Source organism: Corylus avellana, chromosome 4 (assembly GCF_965113065.1).
Source record: "Corylus avellana chromosome 4, dhCorAvel1.hap1.2, whole genome shotgun sequence".
Taxonomy (NCBI): domain Eukaryota; kingdom Viridiplantae; phylum Streptophyta; class Magnoliopsida; order Fagales; family Betulaceae; genus Corylus; species Corylus avellana.
In genome coordinates this window covers 29,647,170-29,667,475 of record NC_142493.1, presented here as the reverse complement: position 1 = coordinate 29,667,475, position 20,306 = coordinate 29,647,170, and the positions used below count along the sequence as shown (strand labels likewise).

Below are 20,306 nucleotides of genomic sequence, written 5' to 3'. Positions count from 1 at the left end.
TTAAAAAGTGGCACTTTGGTCAATGTAAAATTGATATGATAAATAAGTGTGAAGAATAGTATTACTCTTATGATTTAGAAACACACAATTTATCACAAAAATTGATACTTTAGTTACTCAGTAATGCTATATACTACACTCTTATTTTACTCGGCTAATGTGATAGTGTTCATAATATATATATATTAACAAGGGTTATAGCATTTCCCTTAACTATTTCAATTATTTAATACTATTTATTGCACATTCCGTGATTTTTTATTTTAGTTAAAAAAGTATTTTGATGTAATATAATGGTAAACTATTTTACGGTATAATTCCTATTTAAAAAGAGTTTTATGTTTTGAAAAATATTTTATATTAATAATTTTGGAAAAAAAATATATATATGTTTTTCGTTTAGAATAATGTTATAAATCACATTTTTATAACACACCTATCTTACAATGCTAACGTAACCGTCCCAACCATCCCTTGGATCACTACCTGTTTAAAAAAAATTCAAGAGTTAGTTGTAACTGCACGTCAGCATTGTAAGATAATTATAAGATAAAAGTGTGATATATACCATGCACCAATTGTGATGGTTGGAGAAGAATTCTAGTTGTGCTCAGCATCAAACGTTTTTATTTATTTATTTATTTATTATTATTTTGTTTTATTAACCTTAAACAGAAATTAACGACCTGTCATAGACAAGAAAATAAAATTAAGCAAGTGAAGTGAGTGTGAGAATCTCACTATGAATTGAAATCAAATATAACGAAAGTTGCATCTCATTTTAGTTGTGATATGAGGCAATAGAAGGGTCTATTTGAAATTTGATTGGCTATGGAATCCGGTTCTTCCACAATACATTGGCATTATTCAGCACATATGTTAGAAATCAATGGCTAAAGATGCATTGATTCTATCCATCCATCCATCCATCCATCCCTTTTCCCGCTTTGTTCTTCATGCTTGGAGCTGCGGATAATTAAGGTGAAATATTAGCAATCAAATGTATAGCAATCTCATAAAGAAAACTATATATAGACCAGAAGATATGTACTACAGAAGACCAGAAGCCTGCAACTTTGTTTTGAAGGCATTCATGTATTAATTTGATCATGTTTTATCCATGCTTTATTGGCTTGCTCAGGCAGGAAGTTCAGGAAAAATCATCAAATTTATTGTAAAAGCTGAAGATAAAGGTCGATATGCTAGAACATCAAGAGAGTGATTGTTTTCCCTTTCAAATTTTTGATTTTATTTTTGCAGATATATATTTCTTTCCCGGGAAAGGAAAATATGGGAGGGTATTAAGCAAATCTCGTACAATCTTATACATATTTTTTTTTATAAGTAATCGAAATATCATTAAAAGCTTAAAGTATTCTCAGATACATAAAAAGTATACAAGAGAGACCACCTACTTAGAAGGAAAAAAGAGAGAGAAAAAAAAAATCATGATAATTAATCACCAAAGGGGAAACAAAAACAGTTGTCAAAAGATACAAAGTATAGAAAAATAAACCCTTAATCTCTTCCAAAGTCTCATTTCAGTCCTCAAAACTTTTGTCATTCATTTTCCTTCATAGACACCATAACAGGCATGAAGGTGCTGTATTCCACAAGCAGCACTCCAAGTGCTACCAGCAATCGACTAGCACGCATATAAGTCAACTACTCGATTGTCTAGACATAACCCAAGACAGACTGAATCGATCTACTGAAGAAAACATCCTATAAGGCTCTGATAATCTCACAACGGAGAAGGTGGTCCACAGACTCCCCACTCCTTCTACACATACAACACCTATTAACCACAATAACATGACGTTTCTTCAAATTGCCTGTAATAAGGATCTTACCTAGGGCCGCATGCATGATATGTAAATTCTTCTTCTTCTCATTTTTTCCTCCGATCAAATTGTACGTGTGTATTATGACAGTTTGAACTTTTATGTGTTTGTGTGCAAAACTTAATTGTCAGTTGTAATGATAGGCACATGAAAGACAATTGGCATACTTCTAGCTCCTGAAATGATGAAAGTTTGTATCCCAATACTTTTATGGTATTCAATTCCTGATAAAATAAAAATAAAACTGAAACCATTTCTGCAGAAAATTAACTAAAGCAAACAATTCTCTTATACACTCGGGAGGACATTGGAAAAGAAATTATATGCTGAACTTTTGATCCCAAAAGGGAACAGGATACTGCAATAAACTCAAAAACAAGAAATTATATGATTGAAGATTCTAGTCACTAACGTTTATAAATTTAGTTACTTTTAAATTAACTAAGCTCTTTTGGAGTGTTTATGCTTACTAGTTTAGAGCATTTGCATTTAAACTCCACAAGTTACATTAATAACTCCTTAAATCTTAAGAATCAAACCATGTATATTGCAGAAACATTATAGACCCAAAAAATTGTACCTTGATATATACTGCCGAGAATATATATATATTTTTGTATCTGTTTCATTATTTGGGTTTGCATCCACTGAACTTGAACTTTAGTACCCATTGTTTTTCTCTCGACATATTTACATTTGCTGCTTCACAATCATGATCTCCTTGAAACTTCTTGTCCAAGCACTCATCTGTGAGTTCAGATTTGGAATTACTCTCAATATCGACCATTCCTCCATTTTGCTCACCCCCATGTTCAGGAGGTTTTGCTGAACCACAGCCCAATATTCTGTTAATTCTATGGAGATCCTCCAAATTACAATGCTTTGCTATAGCTAAAATATCCACCATTGACCGCTTCTTTCGTTTCCCCTTATACCTTTTTCGCTTATGCCTCAACCCCTTGGAAGAAATCTGTGATTTGCTGTTCTTATCAACAGAAGGAATATCAGAATTTTTCTCTTCAAGCTTATAGCTATTGCTAGAAAGAGACAAATTGCAATCCTGGCCTGAAACTTTTGATAATTCTTCATGAGAGTATGAATCACACTCATCTTTAACAAGTTTCTCCTGCTCAACAGAATCTGGTGCTTTATTGTCAAAGGAATCAGTCTTTTCAATATCTTGTTCAGAAAACTTGAACTTTGCACATCCTCTAAGTGATTGAATAGCCGAATAGCGAGGTTCAAGAGGCGGCAACACATTTCTGATTCCATGCTTGAAACAGATTTGCAAATATTTCTCTGGAAATGGCCAGCTACGAAGGATATCGTTTTGACGAGAAGCAAGAACAAACTGTCTGCAATACAGGCAATTAGAAGTGAATATTCACGGAGAAAGAGTCCAAACATTAAACAAGATGGCAATTCAAACTCATGCCGGAGTTGAGACATGAATGAATTAGAACAATTGAACAAGATTACAAAAAATCTGAAGGTAAAGGGTAATCACCCATTTATTGGAAACATTCACATGTGAAGCAGAATTTAATTAGAACTCTTTCAACAATCAGTTTCTCGAGATATATATTACGAAATATTAATCAAAACCCAAATATGTTCTTCGTATAAGGAACACAAATTCACAATGTCATTGAAGAAAGAACATTCGGTTCAATAAAAAGCAGTGCATGTGATCAAGTGCAACATCGCAGACCATGCAATACGGGTGCATAAAATAGTAAGAAGAAGAAATTCAGAAAGAGTAGAAACAGCGAAAATTCAAAACCAATAATATTCAAAATGAAATCACCTTATAGAGAAGGACCCGATATCTGCTTGCATGCCATTGCCGTTGAGACCAATTTGTTGGTGCAGAGAATGCGAAATCTCAGGTGGGTTTTGCTGCTGAGACAGCATTGTAGGAACAGCACGCATTTCAATCAGTGGATGATGAAAAATCAAAATAATGAAAGGAAGAAATCAACCCAGTTTAGATTACAACCGCTGGAAACTATACAAACAAGAACGGGACCAAGAACACCATAAAATTACCAACCAGAAGCACCAATCCTAGACCTCGATAACCCAGGAAGAGAGATCAGAGAGATAAGAGAGCGCGATATCAAAAAGCAGGTAAACGAAACGTAGAGACCCCATAAAGAAGAATAGCAAGAAATTAATGAAAGAAAAACGGAAGAGTTTGACTTGTCGGACGCACCAAGGGAGAGGAAGTTTGAAGGAGAAAAAGCTTGGAATTGCAGAGAAAGCTCAGAGGTGGCCGGAGAAAAGAAAGCTAGGGTCAGAAGACAGAAGGGTATGCTGACGATGGTGGTGAAGGGAATTACAGTGTCAGATAGGGTGAGTAATAGCAAGAGGGAGCTGTAGAGCCCTGCTGGTTGTTCTATAATTCTATTTATTTATTTCTCCTTTTGCCTCTCTTTTTTTTTTTTTTTTTTTTTTTTTTTTTGTGTTTTTGTGTTTTTGTTTATTTGTTGTGGGAGGTCTTTGTGGATCAAAAAACAGGGCACAGTGGGTCGACATAATAATGTACTGTATTTAAAAAATAAAAATAAAAACTTTTTTTTTTTTTTTTTTTTTTCTCTCTCAAAACTGTCCTTTTTTCCTTTGTTTTGAAGCAAATCAACCAATAGCATTAGTATTTGGTCGAATAGTTCACTGTTGTTGAAGCAAAACCCTGGCAAGTTGCATATCTCTGGGTAAAAATGCTTAAAAGCATCCCCTATAACTAGAAATAAGGGATAGTCAGATCTTGCAAGTCGCTGTGCTAAAAAGCTTGTTTAGCAGAAGGGGAGCTAGCTATGAATATCTACTATTATCCAACAACAGTAAAACTCAATGGGAAGCTACCTTTCGATTTCCCCCCACAACAGTAAATTCTAATCAAGCATTAGATTTGATAATGAACTTTATTGTAAGTGGATATTCTGTTTTCAATTCTGTGGTGCTTTCATACTTCACAAAATTTGCAGCTTAATTTCTTCGAAGCCACATTTTGCAGCAAATGAAACAACATGATCAATATTGGAGCCAAAGCTTCATTCAAAAACCATGAAACCAATTGTAGAATATGGATATTGGGAGGCTGGAATGGTTGAGGTTTTCCTTATTAGTAGGGGTTTTCTGTTCTTGTAATCACTCTTAAAATTTAAAAATTTTATATATCATACAAATTTTTATTTCGAAGTTATGATTGCAAAACGGATTATATTAGGTGAAGTTTTTCCTATGTGAGATTGTTATTCAGGCATCATGGTCTCTTGATGGTTATCCCTTCATCTTAGGGCCATTGTCCCCAAATAAATGCTTTGACAATCGGTTTGTTCTTTCAGTTCAAGTTCACCTCCTTATTTTGCACCAAACATATGCTCAGCTTACATTCTGATAGGGCATGTTTGCATTGCTCTCTAAATAAGTTTTGCCACTGACACAGTTCAAGTGCTGCATGTCAATTGTCATATCTCTTAGACGTTGGAGGTTATTTTATATGATCACCTTTTGAAGGCACTGGGAATATCAGAAAACCAAGCCTTCAGATGGCAATGGGAGTAATGAATCTTTCATCTTCATAAAATTGACTTCCATAAAATGCAGAAGTATTGTGTGAAATAAGTAGTCATGCCAAAATGGTTTCAGCTTTTGAGCTAAAATTTGCTTTAGATGGTTTAATTTCAGCAAATACTGTTTTTGGCAAATCTTTGACTGCCAAAGAGCTTAATACCCTGTTTAGTCTTAACCCATGAGTTTTCTTCTTTTGTTTCTTTCTTTGGTTGCCTGAGTTCCTCAGGCTAGTTGGAGTACATTTTTTCTTTTCTTTGGCTGAAAATTTTAGAAAGTCGTCATTCGCCAGGAACGTTTTTATATCCTGCAGGGAATCGAAGCACAAAAAGATACACCTTGGTTTGCTTGCACCATTACTATGAACACAGACAAGCTAATGAGTAATGGCCTGATTTGGTTCTTCAACAAAGAAGTGCGCTTCAAGCAGTTTTACCAATTTGATCGAAACGCAGCAAAGGGTTTATATATAAGTGCCAGATCTTGTGCTTCACAAAATTTGCTCTAGACTTCCTGAAACACAAATATTCTTATATTTTCTTCTTCTGTTACTATACTAAAGGTTAAAAGTTAAGGGTTTAAGCAAATCAGTATTCAATAGTTTTAAGACTTATGAATCAATAGTTTGACCCTTAACACTTGATATGAGAGCAGAGACCGAATCATGGATTAAAATATCTTGGTATTATATATGAAATAGTGGTAAGTGAATATCCAACGATCCTATGACTTTTGGATCAATGGTTAGATCCTTAGTTTTTCTTCTGTTACTATTTTTTAATGCTAAAATGGCATGCAGAGAATGTTTATATTCTGGTAGGCTGGCAAAATTAGAGTTTGCTGGACTCTATCTATCTTTGTTTGCTTTGTGCAAACAGGAGGATTATAATTGTATATCCAAGAGATCCTTGCTGTAAACTTGGTGCCATTCAAATACTAAACTAAAGTTCGTTAAAGACAAATCTAGAGAGGGTAATATTCAAGCCATATTCTGTCTTCATCTTATAATTTCCCATCTTCAAGTGCACATCGATATCCAATATGCAGAAGAAAAGCCAAGTTCCACCATCTAATTCCTCTTCAGAAAGAGAGAAAAAAAGAAAAAAGAGAAAAAAGGAAAAAAGAAAAAAGGAAAAAAAGAAAAAAAGAAAGAAAGTAAAAAAAAAAAAAAACAATACAAAAGAAAGCAAAAATATTGCTGAAGAAAGTCATAAACTTAATTGGGGTTTGCTTTCATTTGAATCATCTTATTATGGATCCTTAACAAATTCCAAATTGCAGACGATCGAAACAAGTATAAAAGAGAAGGTTTCATATCGTTGCACTATTATTGAGATCACTCTACTACAATGCTTTGCAGATATATGCAACTTGCTGTTCCTATTTTTAAGAATCAAAGTCCTACAATATATCCAATACTCCTAGGTTCTGCATGGAATTTGTTGAAATTATAATATGGTCAATGATGTGACTGAAACCCATAACAGCATTTTCTCCAGTTCTCAGAAGAATTCTTCACTTCTGGGTCAAAACTGAAATAAAAGCAAAGTTCCTTCTTTTTCGTAGGCTACTGAACTGAAACAAAATCAATTCCGACTTTGTTTGATATAAGGGATCGTGCCCTAGAATCTATATGAACACTACCAAGATTTTCAAAAAGCTTAGCAAAAACTAGATGTAGGCAGACAAATTTGTTGAAAATTGAATAACTCACACACACTAAGAGAAAGAACAAGAATTAATGGAAGAGAAGAAAAAAAACTAGTAGAGGGCTCTGATTCTTTTATTCATCTTGATCAAAATGACTTGTTTACATGGGTATTTATAGACTACAAAGGATAGATCCTTCTAGCTTCTAACATTAATATCATTACTCAACAAAATTACCATTGGCTATGCAAAAACAAAATAGAGTCGTTATACATCTCTGTGATTATTTGATTTTGAAAAAGCAGCATGAGATATATATGGTTCCACCATTGAAGATGTTAATTACAATATTCTCTTATACAGAAGCTGCAAGAGAACTAAGAGCTTTGCAAACTAGCTAGGTAGTGATCAAGGCTTTCTGAAAGCCCTGCTGATGAAACCCACACAAAACTCCATTCAGAATGAGAAAATACCACAAATTTATCACAAATTACTCTCTAACTAGTTTATTAACGTACAACAAAATGATCTATTTAGAGAATACCACAAATTTATTACAAATTACACTCTAAGTATTTTATTAATGAACAACAAAATGGTAAAAATAGTCCTTAAATAGAGTAAATTAAATAGGATAGCAGTAAACTGGCCCCTTATGTAAAGCTCGCAGCTAGCATATATATATACCCTCACTTCTCATGCACGACAGCTACCTTAATTAGTCACGTTACTTAGAGCACATGCTTAATTACCTCTTTAAGGTACCCTTGCTTCACCAAGACACCTAAATCCACGTGCTGTAAAGTTTTCACTCCAAGCCAGCTCACTCAACATCCTCCATCACACGTTCCTAGCTGGACTACTGTTTTGCTGTCATACACAATTCTACGTGTGCTGATTTTCTATTGCCTTCTCTTTAGAACTTAAATATTATGTCCAACTATCAAAACTTTCCACTCACACACACGCCATATGCTTAAAAAAAATATGTTGGCATGCAACTCCTGGCCTCCTATGGCCATTTTGTCAAAATATATCTTAATTATCATAATTTCAGCAACTCTCCATTACATTCTTTCCAAAAAATTTCAATAGCTAGAGCCAATTAAATCTCAAATAGGCCCAATTAACTCAATTTCACAATTAATCCAAGAGTAATGCTACATTTACTCCCACTCTTTTATACAATTTTTCCACACTCATATGTGGTCATTAGATCAAAACTCAATAAATATACATTTCATGTTCAATGATGATTTTAAAAGTCATTTATAGGTGTGGAAAAAAACTATATAAAGAAATTGAAGTAAATGTAACATTATTCTTAAGTTTTTCCTCGTAAGAAAAAGATGGAGGATAATATATCTTAGATGGTGATAAGTTTAAAAGCTTGTTAGATGTTTGTAAATCGCCATCACAAAAATGGCTTTGACTAACATTTTTACCATAATTAATTGGGTCCTTCATCAAAGAGTATCGAGTAAACTTTTTTACCATAATCGGGGCCTTGAACGTTTTCTTATGGAAGGTGCCATAGTTGTGCTGTTATACTAATAAATCAATTTTTATTTTACAAATATTTAACAATGTTTATGTGGCAATAATCTTTATTAAAAGTAAATAAAAATTCAATGATTAGTCGGGATTACTACATCAACGTTGTGAAATAATTATAAGATAAAATGTAACATATCATTAATCTTCTGCATGCTGCTACAGTAAAACGGTAAAAAGCATGCTCCCCTGCTCTAAAATGTGCTCATAATCGGAGGAATTGATCAAGTTCTTCCTGGAGCATCTCTATGATTTTATCCTTCTCACCAATACTCTCCAAGAGCCTCCTATTCTCTTCCCGCAGCGCCTCGAACTGGCACACTATCCCTTCAATCTGCGCTTCAATGGCCTCGTCGCTCAGCTCCAAAGCGCTCTCCACAACCCGAACAACACGCCAAAAGCTCACCACGGCAAGCAGCCCGCCTCCCCCCCTCTCAAGCAGCGCTTCCAAAACCAGCGCCCCCACAACAACTGCACCGTCAACCACATAACCCGGTCGCCGGAAGAACGAGCCGCCTAGCCCCACGGCCAGAGCTAAAGCCCTTCCGGCGAGCATGCTCAAGATGGCAATCCCAACATAATGGTACCAGAATTTCTCTATCTTGTTCGCCTCTGCATGAGGGCATGAAAGTACAGAGGAGGAGAGTTCAAGGATGGTGAAGATAAGGTCGAGAAGCAGCAGCAGAATGACAATAACATGAACAGATGTGGATTCTAGAAAATTGGCCAACTGGGTTCTCCATGGTGCTCTGTTCAGGTCTTGTGGGGTGGAATTGAAGAAATATAGCTGCCATTTTTGGCGTCTGTACCAGCTTTTTATGAGATTTTGCACAGAGAATTCAAGGGGTTGTGTGGAAAATGAGTTGGTGGGAAGTTGGGGTGTTTGGATTTGATCAGGGCCGGAACCATTGATGGATATAGGAAGCTTTTTCATTGATGAAAGTTGAGGAATTGATCAATAATAATGGTGCATGATGATTGTGATTTTTGGCATCTGTAATATAAGAGATTGACGATACTTAATTAATTAATTTATTGATTAATTATAGCTTAGAGAGGCACGTGAAGTGCAAGTAAGCTTTGAGGTTTTTTGCATGCTTTAGGGTCACGTTGAATGCCATGTTGCCGTTGTATGATGCCGTCATTTCAGAACTTTTTGGGTAAGTAATCGCCATTGAAGACGCGTCAAGGATTGTCCAACTATTAAGGCCACGCTTGGGACTGAATTTACCAAAAGGGGATCATCAATATTCAAGACAGAATAACAAATAGTGGATACGCATCAAGGCCGGCCGGCCGCTCCCATTTGGGCACGTGGAGGTATTGGCCGAACCACCTTCATGGCTCATGAGGTGGCTTGGCTACCTTCTTGATAAATAGGAGTGGTCGAGCCACCCCCAAACTCTTTAAGATGGTTTTTGGACGGTGATACTGATTTGCGAGAATTACTAACCGAGGAAAAGCTTATAAGTTACTTGGAGGTTGGAGAGAAGAGAAAGAAGAAATTTGTGATGAATATGATGTATACCGTTTCTTTCACTCAATCTAACATGGAAAAGCAAGTGGTAGAAAGCTCTCAAACATTCATAACAGTAGCCTTAACTTTTGTCCATTTTGGAGGAATATCTTTGGTTTATAGAGCAGCATTCAGTATGCTAATCAAACAAAACCTAATCTTTATTTTTTTTATTTTTTTATTTTAATAGTAGTATACTCTGTTGGGGATTGTGCCTATTGCTTTCAAACCCAAATTACGAAATAAAGTAGCTTCCACGATCACGAATGCCACTCGTGAGTCTTGACCACGATCGAGGTTAGGCGATCGTTCATTTAACAAAGGACTCCTCCCAAGATCTATCTCATTGATGGCGAGATCTCCGAAGAATCCGCTATTTAACAGCGAATTGACAAGTTACAGTGCTCAGATAAGACTAATGTGACATCCAAGGATGGAGCCAAAAAGTATTATGTGCAGGGCCCAAGGCATAAGCTTAGGGTAAAAAAAAAGAAAAAAAAGGAATGCATAAATTTATTTATTTTTAGCATCTAAAGTGGTGGTTCAATAGCCCAAGAAAATTTCCAAAGTAATTAGCTAGGTACACACTAGGGTATAAACTAGAAAAAAGAAAGAAAAAAAAAAAAAATTAAAGACCCAAATTGAAAATCACACAAAGAAGAAGCAACAACCATAAGGCGAGAACATAGTGAGTTTGGAATAAAAACAAACTCACTACTTTGCACTACTTCTGTGTTGTAAATTGCATTTTATTTATTTATTTTTTGTTTGAAAAATTAAATCAGTATAATAAAGTAAACTCTAAATTTCAAATCTTAAGGTTCTTGATTGTTGACTTGTGCTTGTTTAGTGTTAGAATAGTAACTAGATGTATCACAAAATGCTCAAGAAAGATAAAATTTAGTGAGTATGCCCGAATCTTAAATGGGTAACCAGCTTAATGGGTTAGGGCAAAAAATAAGATTACTACAATTTTTAATGGGTAAGGGCCAAAAGATTTGAGAATGAGTATGAGTAACTAGCTTTTAGGTTTTAATGGGTATGGCTTAAAAGATTTTTTTGGGTATAAGTAGTATATCCAAAAAATTTAGTGGGTCGAGCCAAAAATTTTATTGGATAAGGCTGAAAAAATTTATAGGTAGGGCCAAAAAAAATTGTAGGTAGGGGCCAATTTTTTTTTTTTTTCCCCCTCAAGAATTGAAAAGAGGGGGGGGGGGGGGGGGGGGGGGGGGAAGGGCATCGCCTATACCGCTCCTTTCTAGCTTGGGTAAGGGGCAAAGACTTAAAAACTAAAATTTGTAAACTTTTTTATTTTTTTATTTTTTCCTCTAGAATTGAGAGGGGGGAGCGAGGGGCCCAGCATGGCCTATACCGGCCCCCCCTTCATTTTGTCCCTAGTGACATTAATTATACTAACCAAGGATTATTAGATCTCTCTAGGTGTCTAACATTCAGCTTTGACAACGCCACTCCCTAACCTAAGGGTCTACATAAAGCAAGAAGTAGCCATAATAGGGGGGGTGGGGAAGGAAAGGGTATGGCCAATACTGCTCAAGAATTGAAAAAGGGTGGGAGGGGGGGAGAAAAAGGGGGGGAAGGAAAGGGTATGGCCTATACTGCTCAAGAATTGAAAAAAGGGTGGGAGTGGTGGGGGGAGAAAAAGGCATGGCCTATACTGCTCAAGAATTGAAAAAGGGTGGGAGGGGGGGAGAAAAGGGCATGGCCTATACTACTCTTTTCTAGCTTGGGTAAGGGGCAAATACTTAAAAACTAAACTTTGTAAACTTTTTTTTATTTTTTCCTCAAGAATTGAGAGGGGGGAGCAGGGGGCGGGCATGGCCTATACCGGCCCCCCTTCATTCTGTCCCTGGTGACTTCAATTATACCAACCAAAGATTATTAGATCTCTTTAGGTGTCGACACCTAACATTCAGCTTTGACAACGCTACTCTTTAACCTAAGGGTCTACATAAAGCAAGAAGTAGCCATAATAACAGCATTTAACGCTCTTAAAGTTCAGGTATGCAGATCTTTTGACAAACTTATTATCTAAATTGCTTACTTAGTAATTATCAATTTTTACAATAATAATTAACTAACTTAAACATTTGAGCTATTCTCTTTCGATCTGCCCACTCCAACGAGCTCTTTGCCTTGTTTCTGAATCTTTTACAAGACAAAATCAACATCGATCCAAGTATATTATTGGAGAAGAGACCTGCAAAACTGTGGTAACATACTACCATGCACCTCAAACTTATCTCCACGCTAGAATTCCGTAACATTCATCCCCCTTAAAAGTTAACAGGACATTTGTCCCAAGGTGGTGATTTCCTTCTTCCATATCTGGCCCGACAACTATTCCAACAACACCACCAACTTTATTTTTGTGGTAACTTCTCGAACTACAGTAGCCAATTTGTTCCAATAATATCTGCGCTCCACGTGCAACACCATTGTTGAAACACTACCGTCCCATTTTCTATCTCATCAACTGTCAATTTCAGTCTCATCAACCCACCATTATCCCCCAAAACCTTTCTTTTCCCACGACAATACTACATATCCGAAAGTATCACCCGAGACAAGCAGCGCTCCATCACCACATATATATATAAAAAAAACTGTGTAATAGATTTTTGTTTAAATAGTAATAAAAAGTGAAAATATTTTAAAATTAGCTTTTTCATGGCTATAGATCGAGACACCCATCCAAGATTTCTGTTCAAAACCTGGTGGGGGTCCGGTGGTTTGATTGAAACCTTGGAGGGTTTGGGAAGTTCTTTGATTTAAGAAAAGAGATATGACAAGTAGAGCACAAGACATGTGTGCCACTCCCTATCAAAAAAGTATTGGATGGAGCAACTTTAAGTATAGTGATTGTATATATAGGATTAATGCATATATATATATATATATATATATATATATATATATATGTGTGTGTGTGTGTGTGAGTAACGTTAAAAGTAATTCTTATCTTTTGTTTTTTTTGTTTTTTTTTTTTTTTTCACTCCAAGAATGATGTGCCTTTTAAATTTTTCATTGACCTAATTGTGATCGATTATTATTGAATTTTGATCACATTGTGATTTTTAAAACCACTACATTCTGTCTTCAAAAGGAAGCTCAATTGGCTGAGACCATGTCTAATGAAGTAGAGGTCACTAGTTCGAATCTCTTTTCCCCTCTTGTGCGGACATGTCAAAAAAAAAAAAAAAAAAAAATCACTACATTCTTAGAGAGACTTTTAAGAATTACGCAATATTTTATGGGATGCAGCCCAATTTGCAATATAACTAAGTCATGGATCAGTCAAAGCCAAAATAGTTAGAGTAATGATGCAAAGCACGCGGCGTGCGTGGCACGCCCACGCACGCCAGTGCAAAAAAAATTTTTTTTTTTTTTTTTTTTTTTTTAAAAAAATAATAAAATAATAAAAAAAAAAAATTTTGTGCCTGGCGTGCATCACTGTTGATGCACGCCAGGCGTGCTTTCCATCATTACTCAAATAGTTATAACCAAGTGAATCACCCTCCAAAATTAGATGACCGATTCCAAGGAAATTAAATGACCATTTCAGGGGCAAATAAAGCTGCTTTGGCCTCTCTCCTATGTATATTCACATCAATAGAAACTAATTTCATAGAACAAGCAGCCACAACAAGAGCTTCGTCATTAATTGCTAATCACCACAACATAAAAGTTAGATCTAGTTCTCAAGGGGTAGTTCAATCGGCTGTGAACCACGATTCATGAAGCGGAGGTCACTAGTTCAAATCCTCTCTCTCCCTTCCCTTATGTGGACATGTCAAAAAAAAAAAAAGTTAAATCTAATTGCTGCATCAAAGTTTGCTTTTAGACAACCATGCGGAGGGGCTTTCCATATTATGGTCCCTGCTTCAACATTCTCCCAAGCTTAATTTGCTTACTTAATTAAGGAGAGAATGATTATCCATACGTTCAGAATTATGAAGCTAAGAATTTTTGTGGATCCAAAATGGCTTAAATCCACTTAGTTAATTAATTATATCAAAATTTTCAAAGGCCTCAACATGAATTTAAAGGCCAAGCCGATTATTGTCTCCATATAATTGTAGCAAAGGAGCACATGTTGGACAGTTTCTAAATGTAAATTGCAGAAAAGACAGTGCCAAACCTCATCATTATTGCATGTGCTGAATCTGGAAATTTTTGCTTTTGTAGGGAGAATATATCCCAAGCATTGTTTCAGAGAAAGTGCTTTATGCCGTTGCAACTTTAGACTCCAAATAAAAACTTATAGCATCCTCCTCAAACTTATCTCTCAAAAAACCCTAGCCGCCAGAGAAACATTATTGGAGGAGGTTTCTTCCCTCCTCGCCCAACTCTTCATTTTTTATGAATAATATAGTGGTGAGTCTGCTAATGCTCAGGCTCTGCAGTCTGTTTGTCTTCTCTCTAGATTTTCTTTCAGCATTGATCTATCAGGTAAAGTTTTTTCTATTTTTTTTTTGTTTCAATTTCCTTTAGTCGTTTTTTAAGAGTTTGTTTACATGAAACCTTAAGAGTAACGATCTTAGATCTTCGATCTGTCTTTTATTTTCTCTCTAGTACTTTTATGAGAGCAAATCACTGACCGATGGCGGATGAATTATCAGGCATATGGAAGAATTGTCACTGATGGTAGAGGCAGTGCAGGGGATTGCATTTGGGAATGCACTTGTAGTGGAGATAGAAAAGCTAAGAAATCACTGTCTAGTTGAGAAAGTTGTGATGAACCGGGCAACGGCCAGATACGTGACTCACCGGAATATGCTGCATATCTGAAAACTAATTGAAACGGTAACATTCAAAGAGTCAAACAAAGCATATATCAAATTTTCATTGTATGTATGCTATTGTTTTATTATAGCAACCTACTTGATTTTTATGAAATGAATAGAGAAAAAAACATTGTTAAAAACCAAAAAAAAAAAAAAAAAACTTTAGACTCCCAAGTGTTTCAATTTGATGTAATCATAATTCTTTGGTCTTGCAAGATTTGTGTTAGAGTCCAATAAAGAGTTTGATTTCGATTATTAGTAGAGTAGTCCTAGTGAGTTAATAGAGTCAATTTTAGGGAGAAGTGACCTCAAAAAATAATAATCAACTCATACATTATTATTGATATATAGTAAATTGTATTCTAAAACAATAATCAACTCATATATTATTATTGATATATAGTTTCTCCTTTAAAACGAAGAGTAATATTGATAGGCTAAATATGACTCTTAAACTAAATAAGTACCCGACTACTATGACCAAAACTAACTCTATTAACTCAATAGGACTCTAACTCTACTAATAATCGGAATCAAACTCTTTAATTATTGGACTCTACCGCGACTCGACCAAAAAATTATGATTACATCATACTTCCTCTTTAATAAACCCAAAATCTATTATTGCTAATAATAATAATAATAATAATAATGATAAAAAAAAAAAAAACAAAAAAACAATCTCCAAATCCATCTACAATAGCATAACCCCTCACACTGATCATGTACAATAACCCACACCATAGATATATAGTTCTCATATCCTACTCACGTACGGAAAGAAGAACATATATTAATATGGATATAAAATCTTTAATTAGAAGTATCATGTATTTATTCCTTAAGCACTTTTTTTTTTTTATTAATGCTAATAAAAAAGTATGTGAGAAACTAGAGGCGGAGCCAAAAAAGTTTGTTGGAATGAGCCAAAATATGAATGAAAAATCTATTAAGATTAAAGATTAAATTAATATATAAAAAATAATAATAATTTCTTAATATCATGTTTCAAATTTCATTATAGACACCGTCATCATCACCACTATACACCATATTATAAGTTTTTTTGTTGTAAGTACATAAAACATAACAACAAATTACAACAAAGGGCTGGACAACCCAAACAAAAAACCCCTAAACCACCATAACAATATATACATTTAAATATAAAATAAAAGACAATGCATCAAATGAATGACGCGGCCTATGGTTTTTTGGTACAAAGGCCAAGAAAATGGACCACCAAAAAAGGCAGTTATATATGGTGTGTCAAAGAAGACACAACCAAAAGGGCTAGAGATGAGCACGGAACTGTAAAAGTTTCACAAACCTTCCCAAACCCCCAAAGAACAGACAAGAACCAACAGTGGCAGAGACTCGAATACACAGAGAAAATAACAACATATAAACAAAAAAACAACAAAAAGAAGACACAAAACCCATAACAGACTATGAAAAAACAACAAAAAGATTAAAAAAAATACAAAAGGCAGAAACATCGAAGATTAGACGTCACATGTCAGCGCGTGGGGCGCACGGAGGCTGTGAGTAATATCTACTCGCAGGTGCATGTTGAACACGCTCTAACGCGTGGAGGCCGGTTGTGGATGGGGCTGACGGTAGACAATGGCGGAGACACCGAAGAACGAGGTGGAGTGGCGTACATGTGTAGGCATAGGCTTTCCAAAATGTATAAAGCAAAATTTGAAAAAATCAAATCCAAAGATTTCAAGAAGAGAGTGAATTCGAGAGGCTGGGTGCGGTTGGTGAAAGCGGTGAACAGACGATTTACTGTAGAGGAAGAGACGATGCAGTTATTGGATAAAGATAAAACACTAAAGACGTTGAATAAGGCCTCCGAAGCAGCGGATAGGACCTCCGAACAGGCCGTTTGGGCCTCAGAAAAGACAAAAAGGAGAGAGAGAAAGGGAGAGGGGAAAGATGAGGAGAAAGGAGCCGAAACTCCCTCCTCCCATGACAGTCGGTTGTCTAGAGGTTTCTTCATAGAGAGAAAAAGAAGGAGACACCATATTTGAAGTTACTATGCAGTGATAAATTTTTGTCGTTAGTTGCACCCCCCTTATTAATTGCATTTACCGTTGGCAACTGTAGGTAAAACGCTGTAGTAATTAAAATACTGTAGGTATAGTTAAGTTGATGATGGCTCAATGCTTAATGAGTACTCCCTCATCATTTTATTTTTTTTTTCCCGGTGAAAAAAGATACAAATCAGAAACTATATATTACAAGGGAATCCTTCATATTATCAAGAAAACAATTTAAAAAATAAAAAATAAAAGCAAAAATTCCATTAAAGCGACCATTTAATTAAGTTGTGAGTGAAAAAATTAGTACAAATCAAATTAAATACGTGTTTTTCATTCATGACAAGGATATTACTTATGGTAATTTTAGAAATTGATCGGAGGAATTTTAGGCCCACCCTTGGTAAATTTCTGTCCTATTAATATTAGATGCTACTTCAGAAAAAAAAGAAAAAAGAAAAATATTAGATGCACGTAAATGGCGAATAATATTCCTCCTAACCTGCGCCCAAAAGTTGAAGAAGACAGCTTCTCAGTTGAAGTACCTGACCCATTTTCCGCTACCGTGCGCTTCGAGGAGACTATGCCACGTCCTTATACAGCCAGAACCACCACATCTGATGGCCCACCACCGACACCTGTACAATTTCCAGGAGGGTCGTCATCGGGTTCCGGTGGGAGTCGGACGAAGAAATATCGGGGAGTACGGAGCCGGAAAGGTAAATGGGTGTCCGAAATACGCGAGCCAAGTAAAACTACGCGCATTTGGCTCGGTACTTACCCGACTCCCGAGATGGCTGCCGCCGCCTACGACGTGGCGGCGCTGGCCTTGAAAGGCCCCGGAACGCTCCTCAACCTTCCCAATTCCATTCTCTCGTTCCCGATACCGGCGTCGACATCGGCGACCGATATACAAGCTGCGGCGTCGAGTGCGGCGGAGGCTATGGGACAGAGGCGCTCGGAAAATGAGGTTTTGTGCTGTAGTAGCAGTTGGGTGGGCGAGGCGGAGTTCATCGACGAGGAAGCGCTTCTGAACATGCCGAATTTTCTGGCTGACATGGCGGAGGGAATGCTCGTGAGCCCGCCGAGGATGGAGTCGAAGTCGTCGGACGACTCAGATGGAGATGAGTTATGGAGTTATACATGAGATCTCAGTAGAGAGACATGTAATTATTGTGATATAATGTTTCACGATGTATATATGGAAAGGTTTGGGTGTTTTCCATTACATACTACTTGCTGTGTGGCTTTCCTATATATTACGCCATGGATGAGCTCCTTCATGCTGGGTTTTGTGATGGTTTGGTGATTTTGCTGCTTTGTTGGGGGTTGTGTTGTATGTACAAATGTCCTCACGTGGTACCGTACGTCTCTTCTATCATTGAAGTTCTATGGTTTGGTAAAGGCTGAACTGGATTGTCCCTTTTTTTTATTTTATTTTTTATTTTTATGGTATATTGCGATATATTATTATTATTTAATTTTGATATGTGATTTAAATACATTAATTATTATTATTATTATTTTGAAATAGAATTGAGGATTATCATATATAGATAAAAGATCAAAGGTGGGGCTAAATACTCCATCAACAATCAAGAGATAAAGTTAATTGCTCAATCAAAACAAAATCACTAATATAATTTGGAGTTTGATCCCTCCATATTCTATCACAGACATTTGTAATCGCAGCTTTCGCGAGTTAGTGTGCCGTCTCATTTGCTTCCCGGTGGACAAAAGTGCATTTCCAGCTCCTAAATATGTGTAGAACACTCTGTGTCTTCCACTAAATGTCCAAATCTACTCCATGTATTATGGGTGAATTGATGGCCTCCACAATTATTTTCGCATCACCCTCCAAGTGCAAGTGTTCCAGTCCAAGCTCTTTACAAAAACTTGCTGCATGATAAGCCGCGAGGGCCTCTCCCGTCGTTGCCTTAAGAGTGTCCCTTCTAAATTTGCTCATTGCAGCAATGACTCGTCCCTTTACCTCCCGGACCACAACACCTATCCCCATCATTCCACACGATTTGTCGAGAGCCACATCCCAATTCGCCTTGAACCATCCTTGAGTAGGAGTTGTCCTGTTCTTCTCGCAATTGTTACTGTTCATGGCATTACCAGAAGATGTAACCTCGTGTACCTGTTGAAATTCCGCCGCATTCTTTTCAGTCTCCTGTACAAGAACGGAGGGGTTGGTGAATCTTCCTTCATAGACCCACTTGTTCCTCCGGAACCAGATCTATCGAGCTAGATGTGCAAACAATTCAAACTCCTCCTTTCCACATCTGGACAGCATATGTTTCGCAATATGCATAAAGTCTTTCCCATCAGTACTAAACTTTTGGAAAACTCTTTTGGTACATCCTCACACATCCTTGGCTGCTGGACAGCCCCAAAGAGCATGTACCACAGTTTCGGGTTCGTTCTCACAAATGGGGCAGTAAGGATCCTTCACCACCTTCCTCCTTAGCAGAGCATCTTTTGTAGGTAACACATATTGGCATGCTCTCCAGAAAAAATTCTTTGCTGTATTTGGAATAGATAAACTCTAGATCTTCTTCCACAACTTACTTTCCTCCACCTTAACAGAACATTCTGGGACCTTTTTGCTTTCCAATTCCTTTAATAAATGGTAGGCGCTTTTAACCGTAAAAATTCCTGAGCTGCTTCCCAACCAAATTTGAAAATCAGGTTGGTCAATGTTGCTAATTGGTATAGTATTTATTGCTGCTACCTCCTCGGCTGTAAAGATATTTGACAACACATTCTGATTCCACCAAACCCTTTCCCAATCAATAAGCTCATGCACCTTATTGGTCGGGTTCTGCACCTTCAGAAGGGATTGAATCCTGTAGGTTGAATGCAGTGGAATCCAATTATCACCCCAGATGTTTACATTTTGACCATTACCAATTCTCCATATTGTCCCAACCTCAATAAGATCTCTAGCTCCTTGGATACATCTCCAAGCGAATGAAGGTTTCGTACCCAATTTTGCTTCCATGAATGAACCTTTTGGATAATATTTCACCTCGATGATTCTTGCTGTTAAACTTTCAGGGGACTTTAGGAGTCGCCAACATTCTTGGATGAGTTGGAGTAAAATGGGGGAATCCAAAGCAAGTGGAGGACTGGAATTTCGGGACCTAAGCTGTTTTAATAAAGCCCTTTTGGCGAAACAAGCTTGGAGGATGTGGACGATGCCAGGTAGTTTAGTAGCACAAATCATTAAAAGCAAATATCATCCGAATGGTACAATACTAGCTTGATGCCCAGCTAGGAAAAAAACCATTGTTCGCTTAGAGAAGTATACAAG

General features: G+C 36.5%; 2 protein-coding genes and 1 pseudogene across 2 annotated transcripts; 1 reads left to right on the top strand and 2 right to left on the bottom strand.

The window, feature by feature from the left end:
* Positions 1-758: 758 nt before the first annotated feature.
* On the bottom strand, positions 759-4,194 carry LOC132179587 (uncharacterized). Its single transcript, XM_059592327.2, has 3 exons — positions 3,652-4,194; positions 2,425-3,199; positions 759-966 (listed from the first exon to the last, which is right to left on the bottom strand). The coding sequence occupies exons 1-2, from the start codon at positions 3,774-3,776 to the stop codon at positions 2,473-2,475; spliced, it is 852 nt and encodes a 283-aa protein (XP_059448310.2). The 5' UTR covers positions 3,777-4,194; the 3' UTR covers positions 759-966; positions 2,425-2,472.
* Positions 4,195-8,676: 4,482 nt separating this feature from the next.
* LOC148586597 (voltage-gated hydrogen channel-like protein) lies at positions 8,677-9,604 on the bottom strand. The gene has a single exon (XM_088516087.1). It carries the CDS (start codon positions 9,553-9,555, stop codon positions 8,827-8,829), a length of 729 nt encoding a protein of 242 aa, XP_088372213.1. The 5' UTR covers positions 9,556-9,604; the 3' UTR covers positions 8,677-8,826.
* A 7,878-nt stretch (positions 9,605-17,482) lies between these two features.
* LOC132179495 (ethylene-responsive transcription factor ERF026 pseudogene) lies at positions 17,483-18,417 on the top strand (annotated as a pseudogene).
* Positions 18,418-20,306: the final 1,889 nt, after the last annotated feature.

Excerpts from the sequence above, each read along its gene's own strand:
- LOC132179587 (XM_059592327.2), bottom strand. The coding sequence starts at position 3,776 with ATGCGTGCTGTTCCTACAATGCTGTCTCAGCAGCAAAACCCACCTGAG. Across the intron at positions 3,200-3,651 it reads ATCGGGTCCTTCTCTATAAG|ACAGTTTGTTCTTGCTTCTC; the intron begins GTGATTTCATTT and ends CCTGTATTGCAG.
- LOC148586597 (XM_088516087.1), bottom strand. The coding sequence starts at position 9,555 with ATGAAAAAGCTTCCTATATCCATCAATGGTTCCGGCCCTGATCAAATC.